General features: G+C 32.3%; 1 protein-coding gene across 3 annotated transcripts in view; it reads right to left on the reverse strand.

The window, feature by feature from the left end:
- Positions 1-1003: 1003 nt before the first annotated feature.
- LOC106875919 (dynamin-like 120 kDa protein, mitochondrial) overlaps positions 1004-8968 on the reverse strand; it is a 68429-nt gene continuing 60464 nt past the window's right edge. For all 3 annotated transcript variants that reach the window (XM_052966382.1, XM_052966381.1, XM_052966380.1), the window contains 6 exons: positions 8588-8715; positions 6418-6504; positions 6082-6198; positions 5076-5169; positions 3759-3869; positions 1004-1965 (listed from right to left, as the gene is read on the reverse strand). In XM_052966382.1, the coding sequence (XP_052822342.1) occupies positions 1901-1965; positions 3759-3869; positions 5076-5169; positions 6082-6198; positions 6418-6504; positions 8588-8715 (602 nt within the window). In that variant the 3' untranslated portion in view covers positions 1004-1900. The remainder of the gene's footprint in view (positions 1966-3758; positions 3870-5075; positions 5170-6081; positions 6199-6417; positions 6505-8587; positions 8716-8968) is intronic.

The raw sequence follows: 8968 nt of genomic DNA on the forward strand, positions 1-8968 counted from the left end.
GGAATCTGATAAGCTTGTTAGACTCTTCATGTAAATATTACCAACTCAGTTCGCGACTTCATCACCATAATAGTATAAAAGCAGCAGTTTTGGCAGTTACTCCACTATTTCCACTATAACTTCCTATCAAATTTACACATGTTCATCAAACTCTTCTGGTCCTTCATGGAATTTACAGTCACATAGAGCCACACCAGTGATGACAGTTTACATAAATAAACAGTGCATGCTTTAAAGTGGTTGACATAAATATATGCCAAACTGTTGTCATGTGCTAATTGCTGATCTCGGCTGAGATGATTACCATTATGCAACCTAGTTACCTGATAAAACCGTTGTCATGGGGTTAAAGGTATTGTTGATGTCAAGAGCAACAGCATTACTTTTGCCAAATTTCTTAAGGGCAACAGACTACTTGTATGTAATATAGGAATGGAAGTCTCCAGTAGATCTAGCTCTGCAAAAACCATATTTAGGATAGATATCTTTAAGGAGATTTAAATTGAAGAAATAGTGGGGTTAGGAGCTTGGTCTGCAGATAATGACAAGACCTTGTTCACTTTAAATAAGCGAATGGGATACTTGAAAAACACAAAAGAAAATCTTCCAAGCTGATGTTGACAATTCGAAGAATTCAAATTACTTATAATTATTTGACAGAAAAGTAACTAGAACTGCAGTCTATATTTCATTGCTCTCCCTTGAACAAATTACTGCTCATCATTAATTCTTCAACATTTAAACCAGCTATAATGTTTTTCCTATTTTATGTTCAAACTGGCCAGATCCAGCCTCTCATGCCTACCCTACAATGTTAGTCTAAAAATATACAATCACATCATCAAAATCTCAAAGTTATAAGATAATGCAAGATAAATTTGAAAAAATGTGAATAAATGAGTGTTACATTTGATAGAATAATCTGAATGCTAAAAGGTTAAAAATTATACATAACTGATAAAAGATAAATTGACTAGAATAACAACAAATATTAAAAAAGATGTATTAAATGACAGCTTTAATATAATTTAAAAATCAACTTGCAGAAAAAGTAATTTTGGCTGATTTATGATCTTCATCTATAAGATTATCAATTTCTTATTCTAAACCAACAAACAAACAAAAAAAAAACTTGTGTTTTCTCTCTGCAATGAAATATCCAAACATCTTATGATTAGAGCGAAGATATTCAAATACTGAAACTAGTTGCTTTTGAAAGCCACCTATTAAGATAGGATGAGCTAGTAACTGAAACAAAGTTAAAGAACAATATTTAAACATTCTTAACTAATGACTTATAATAAAGGTTGAAAATTTAAAGATATAATATGAAGCATTGCTTTTACCAAGTCTTAACTAAGACATTTTCTAACTAAAACAAGGAAATATATACAATGTCTTCAGAAATTGTCAAGAAATGTTTGGATAATGCAGGAAGTATTGCATGAGGAAACCATATGGAAAACCAAATTGAAGCAGTGCTGGCTGTTATATCACAGTCAAGATGTTTATGAAGATAAAATCTAAAAAGGAAATTTCTTTCAAACATCAATCTTCAAAGTTAGCTTGCACAAAATAATGATCTTTCATCTAATTCAAAAGTTCAACGGTTTATTTATACATTTCCATCATTTGCTTAGAAATTTGCTTAAATTACATTACAATAATTTTGTCATTAAGACAAAAAGTATGTTCAATGAACATTTCAAGATATGTTCACATTAGGGTACATAGCCAAAGGCCTAGAAAACACAAGTGGTAAAGTGTCCACTTGACAGGCACCATATACACTGAGCAGTTGCATCTATGTATAGAAACAATCCTTAACAGTGCAACACTCACAATGAGACCAAAAAAGCAAATAGACACAGCAACTTGCTATAACTAAAGTGAGTTAACATCATTTCTCCTTATTCAAGGCTTGTATAAACTCCTCCAGTTTCTCTTGAATTTGACGCACTCGCTCTGAAAAATGAAAAATAAATTTGTGTAAGTAATTGCTGCATACAAAAATGTAACTAATTCTAAAATTCTAAAATTTCAAGAAAGTAGGTTTTTTAAAGGTTATTCACCACTTTAAATTAACTTTATCATGAATGATAAACATTATACAATAAAGCAACAAGATGTTATCTAATGATCAATGCAACAAAATCATATATTGTTCTCTGTTATTTTGAAGTGACCAAATATCATGAAAAACAACAGAATAAATATAGACCTTTTAAAGATGATTAAAGTGATATTCTCTTAAATATTTTTATCAAGATCAAAGTTATTGACAAATTCCAGGCACAAATTTGTTCACGGCTGTATCCTACACCAGTTTCACATAACCAGCCCCAGCCCATTCAAAAGCACCTTGGATCGTAGGGTGACCTGCTGTGCTTGAGGAGACTTATTAAGTCAAATACATCAACATCAAAATGAAAATCAAATGGAAATTGTAAAAAGCACGTAAAAAGCACCATCCGAACGTGGCCAATGCCAGCACCGCCTTGACTGGCTTCTGTGCCGGTGGCATGTAAAAAACACTAAAGATCGTGGAAATTGCCAGCCTCCTCTGGCCCCTGTGCCGGTGGCACATAAAAAGCACCCACTACACTCACAGAATGGTTGGCGTTAGGAAGGGCATCCAGCTGTAGAAACACTGCCAGATCAGACTGGAGCCTGGAGCAGCTTCCTGGCATCCCAGACCCCGATTGAACCGTCCAACCCATGCTAGCATGGAAAACGGACATTAAACGATGATGATGATGATTATACAAATTAAAAATCTTATAAAATTATCACTGGGATAGTTATAACAATAGAACCTAAATCTAGAACCAAAATGTATTGTAATTACAATGTATTGATTATTGATGAAAGTAACTTTGCTGATTGAGTGAAGGGCCTCTCAGAGGGCTATGAGAAACTGACCACAAATTTGAAGGTTACAATCAATTGAAATAATTTTCAGTATGTAATTGAAACTTTATCAAACTCCAGAAAGATGAAAAGCATTTGAAGATTTTTAAATTAAATTATACTAGAATGAAATAAAATACAGCAATACAATCTATTACTGTATCTGTGAAATGAAGGCTTAAAACTCCAAGATAATGATGTGTTGTTCAGTACAGAATCTATAGAGGAATATAGACATTTGATGAGAATTCATAAGGCAGATTCACCAAAAAGTTCTAAATTGGTGATTAACCCTTTAGCATTCAGACTACTCAGAGTAATGTAATGTGTTTTTATTCACATTGTCTTGAATTAATCATGTGGTTTTGAGATTTTGATGATGTGATGGTTTTATTCATAGAAAGACATTGTAGGGTAGATGTGAAAGGTTGGATCTGGTCAGTTCAAGCATAAAACAGGTAGAATACTGGGTCAGATATGCCAGGTTTAAATGCTAAATGGTTAAGCCTTTTTGAAGTGGAAAGTTTAGTACAGTTAATATTCTGTTTGAAGGATCAATGAGGGTGCAAAGCTTAAGAGTTTCTGAGTGATACATTTTTCAAATGAAAATACTGTCTTTACAGTTTAATATATACAGAGCAAGATGGTTCGAGTGAATAGTTTTAAATATATGAAACTGAATCAGTTTAGCAGTATGAAAGTCAATGTAGAAATTGTAAAATAGGGAAAGGTAAAAAACATTTTGATTGTATTCTATAAATGAGGAAATTGTTTTAAAGACATCAAAAAGATTTCAAAACCTGCTAACATGCACAAACATTTTGTTCTCTTGAAAGAAAATTACTTACTGAGCTCTTCTGCCAAATCAACCCTTTTACCAGTAATCAAAGTTTTCAACTGGGCTTTATCTTCTGACATATCTTCTAATATGTTCTTTACAATTCGTTCAAGGCGTCGAGCTAGAAAAAAAATTAACCAGATAGATAATTCAAATCAAACCATATCAAACAAGTAATATTTTAGATGGACTATATTTTAAATAATTTGTTTTCCACTGTTATTGCAAATATCTGAAATATTGGTGGTCAGATTTTAGTGTCTATTAAAATACACATCACATCGTATATTTTATCATACAGTATAAGAGAACTTACTATAAAAAATAAACATAACACAGAGCAGAGTAAGATGTAAGAGAAATATCATCATCCAATGGACTATAAATAGTTAAGATTTCATTGTTTGAATCATCGAGCGACATGCCATGCTTGAAGAGACCTATTGAGTCAAGTAAAATCAAAAATCGCAATCAAAAATGGAAATTATAGTTGTGGCCAATGCCAGTGCCGCCTGACTGGAGTGATTGGCGTTAGGAAGGGCATCCAGCCGTAGAAACACTGCCAGACTAGATTGGAGCCTGGTACAGCCTCCTGGCTTGCCAGTCCCCAGTCAAATCGTCCAACCCATGCCAGCATGGAAAATGGACGTTAAACGATAATGATGATTAATTCTTGTTAGTTTTTTTCATTCTCCTAGCATTAAATATTTTAACCCTAACTTAACTGCTCTTTCTCCATGCAAATAGTATATCCGAATTAGTCATTCTCTAAACAATTCTATTTTCCTATGCCAATCAATGCACAATCTTATACATTTTATTCAATGGTTATTTTATCGCTATCTAAGCAAGTAATATGAAAGCAATGCTTTGCAGATCATCTAAAAAAAATAGAATACCAGAGTTATTTCCCATACTTGCCAGACTTCCTTTACAACTTTTAAGAAATAATCTATCACAGGTCTGAAGCCAACTACTTGTATCTTACTTACCCTTAGATATCACCAACAGATTTATAACAATAAATATATGATAGTAACACGATTTAATATATCATATATCCATATAAAAATTATGAGTACTATAATATTTTATGGTGTTTGAGTTTCATTCACATTCATGGGAAAATATTAATAGCAGCTCATAGCTGTGAGGCTACCCTATCAAACAATCAAATGAGATTTTGTGTTTAGATAATGTTCAACAAGAATCATCTACATTTCTAATGAAGTCTTTAAAAAGAAGAAAAGAATGCTGATGCTTATAATCACATTTGAAACAGAAAACCAATGAAAAGCATCCTGTTTCTACATTATTAAATGCTTACCTTCATTATTCATCACTTGCTGTCTAAGTGCATTGGAGGTTGTCTGCAGCATACGTTGGAATCGCCAAAAAAGTACGACATCGTGGCACTGAAGCTGAAAGTTTAAAAAGAAAAAACAATAGAGACATTCCTATTAATTTTTACTGAACATTGCATTGTAATAATCTAGCTATGATGATTGTTCTATTCTTTTCCTGCTTCCAGTCATTGTAGTGGCGATGTTAGGACACTGCCATTGATTATATTAATCTCATTATTTATTTTATCGTCACAGGAAGGATGAATGACAAAGTGTAACTGGGTAGGATTTGAACTCAGAACATAACCAAATACCACAAGACATTTTCTCCAGCACTACAATTCTGTCATTTACCCACCATGACTATGTATGTGTACTGTTAACAGTAGGAATCGATTAGAAACATTCACTTATAGAGATATTTTTATATTAATGCAGGTCAAAAATTCCAAAAATACAGTCATGTCACTTTTAAAACAAATATACTTTATGCATACCACTTAATTTACTACACAAGAACAAAATTTTTTTTAAATAAATAAAAGAAAAACTATGGAATTATAATTGTTTTGTATTTGAAAATTAATATATTTCATGTAATAAAATTGGCAGGCTGGCAGAATCGTTAGTATACCAGGCAAAATGCTTAGCAGTATTTTGTCTGTCTGTATGTTCAGTTCAAGTTCTGCTGAGGCTGACTCTGCCTTCCATCCTTTCGGGGGTTGATAAAATAAGTATCAGTTGAACACTGCGGTTGATATAATCAACTTAACTCCTCCGCTAAAATTGCTGGCCTTGTGCCAGAATTTGAATCCACTATATTTCAGGTAATATGCATGAAATAAAACGATGTATTCATTCCATTTGCAGTACACAAAGCAAATAATAGTTGTACACTTATTCAAGATCCCATAAAATTCAATTTACCTGCAATGAATATGAAATCAAGATTGAATCAGCAGAATGGCATTAGATGCCTATATTTACCTCCGAATCTTGAAATCCTTTCTGGTAATAATAAAATCCTCTTTTGCAATGCTGAGCTGTGGCTAAGGATTTCTTAAAGAAATGTATTCGAAATACTTGATACCATGTTTCTCTAATCTGAAAATCATACAGAAAAATTATGAATTTTTTTTTTTTCTTTTTAATATAAAATCACTGCAAAAGTTCAAGAAAGCTCAAATAAAATTTTGAAGTTATTTAACTTTCAATTTATCAAGAAAATGCCTTTATTAGTTTCAAGTTAGACTTTAAATAAGAAATAAATGGTACACAAAGACTGTATGTAAAAATATGGTTCAAACAGAAATAAATGCATACAAAGTCATTGTCAACTTCCAGGCCTTGTGTCTGCAGGTTCCGACGAACAGTAGTAAATTCATCACTAGCTAAAGAATTGCTGTGTCTCTACAAATAAATAGTAAATAGTTACCATAAGAAAAGTAATAGTTAAGTACATTCTAGCATATTTCATGTAATGATCAAAATATTTTAATTAATCTCATTTTCACCTGTAGTGTAGTCATTAACCAAATGTTTAATTCTAGTTTCAAAAAATGCAAGGGGCAATGTCATAGAAATTTTAATTAGATTTGATTAAATTTAGAATGCAGAAGAGTCTGATATTTAACAGCACAGTTTTTGTGAACAAACACCAAGTAATATCCTAACTTTATAGAATGACTGAAGAAAATACCCAGTGATGCTTGCTGCACAAAACTTAATAGTAATGTTGTTACTAGCATACTTGATGTAATAAGGTAAGAAATTTGAATTAATCAGTAGTTATTGTTCAGGGTATATCCATTATAATACTCAAAAATAATATGGGTTGGTTATATCATCATCATCATTTAACATCCATCTTCCATGCATGCATGGGTAGGATGGTCAACAGGAGCCGGTCAGGCAGAAAAACTACCCCAGGCTACTGTGTCTGTTTTGGCAGGGATTTTACAGCTGGGTACCCTTCCTAACACCAACCACTCCACAGAGTGGACTCAGTGATGTATATAAACTTATTAAAGAATCAGAACTAATAATACAGAACACAGATGTAAATGCTTAGTCCAACTTCTATTTCCAAATCCCTCTTGTATAACAGATAAACTCAATATGCTTTATTGTTACATGTGTTCTCATCATAAATGATTTGTAAACTGCTGATTTGTACATTCAAGAATCAAGCCAGATTCAAAACTTAATAATATGATCCAATGATTTCAATAAGGAGACCCCTATGTTGTAGCAAGTAAAATGATAAAAAAAAAATACACATCAATAATTTTTTATTTTAAATGAAGCTTAAATGAAGCAAAAAAAAAAAACTATATATAACCCCTACCCAGCTCTCAAACCAGACATATCAAATGTTAATGTTTAGCTCCTCTAAGGTGACACATTCATGTATAGGGTTGGCTTTTGTGTTGAAGGGTTTATTATCAACTGCAGTGGATTGCTATTAGTTTCCCTGGTGCCAGAGAGATAAAAAGTTTGCTCAACAGGTTTTAAATTCAGAGTATTTAGCTTTGTCTCCAGTACCTCTATTGCACTAGTTATAATCAATTATATCTCACACACACAGACACTTTAAAAATGTAAATTATAATGAGAATTTACTCTCCAATTTGTAGACTAATTTGTAATTAAGTGCTATATTTAAGTTCACAATGAATATTGAGGTCTCTTTTTATTTTTCACCATCTAATTCCATTATGAATTTGAATTGGAAGCTTCAGTCATAATGAATCTTTCATTAGTTGATTACAACAGCCATGGATGCAATTATTCTCTTATCCCTTTCATTACCAACCTGGCTGAAACTGGCTCTGTCTCAGAGTACAAACATCTTGTTTTCAATTAAAATCTTCCCCCAAATCTTAGTCACAATTTATGTTCCTAACACTAGCTGAATGATAACTAAGTTATTTTACTAAATTCTTTGTTATATTTAAAGTAATTGGAAGAAATACAGATCATCTCAAAATAAATACAGTAACAAAAGGGTTAATAGAGCTTGGTGATCCTGACCATTGATCTAGGATTCCTCCACTTAGTATCAATGTAAGAAGCACCATTGATTCCATTACCTCTTCATAGTCTGCCATGCTGCAGTCCTATGACTTCATCATGTCCTTGGCAGAGTGACTGAACAGGTGCTATGCCTTGCCAAAGTGCAGCCTGTAACTATGCCAGGCATGATTGTCACTCCATGAGGCATTTTCAGGTATCTGCACACCCATGAATGGGTATGTGGGAGGTTCCTATGCTTTATTAATTACAATAAAAACCACCAATGAGCAAATGAGTGAAATGATATCATGACAATAGTAATTCCTACCAGTACGACAGTTACACTCAAACTTTAACCAGAAAATATCATAAATAAGGAATGTTTTAGAAACAGATTACTTAACATTGTTTATTAAAATATGACAATCACAAACAGTAAAAATTATTTGTAGTTAAATAATTCTGTGTAATAACATACATCTGCCAACAGTTTCTCTAATTCTTGTTTTGTTGCTTGTCTCGTTTTGTGTTCTGGTGTTTGATATTTCCACTGCATCCATTGTTCAGTTGTACTTGGTCCCAGCATCTCATTCAATATTTCTTCATCTTAAATAAAATTTTTTAAAAAAAATTACTAAGATAGCACAACATAAAAGTTACCCCTGATTTGTTTCACTAACATTTATTTATTATTCTTTTTTATGGTAGGGTGTATGATCTAGTGGTCAGAGTGTTGTATTCACAATTACAAGAATGTGGTTTCAATTCGTGGACTGGGTGGTAAGTTGTATTCTTGAACAAAACACTTCATCACATGTTGTATGTATACATATATATATGCATATATATATATATATAT

The sequence above is a fragment of the Octopus bimaculoides genome, chromosome 3, assembly GCF_001194135.2.
Source record: "Octopus bimaculoides isolate UCB-OBI-ISO-001 chromosome 3, ASM119413v2, whole genome shotgun sequence".
Classification (NCBI taxonomy): domain Eukaryota; kingdom Metazoa; phylum Mollusca; class Cephalopoda; order Octopoda; family Octopodidae; genus Octopus; species Octopus bimaculoides.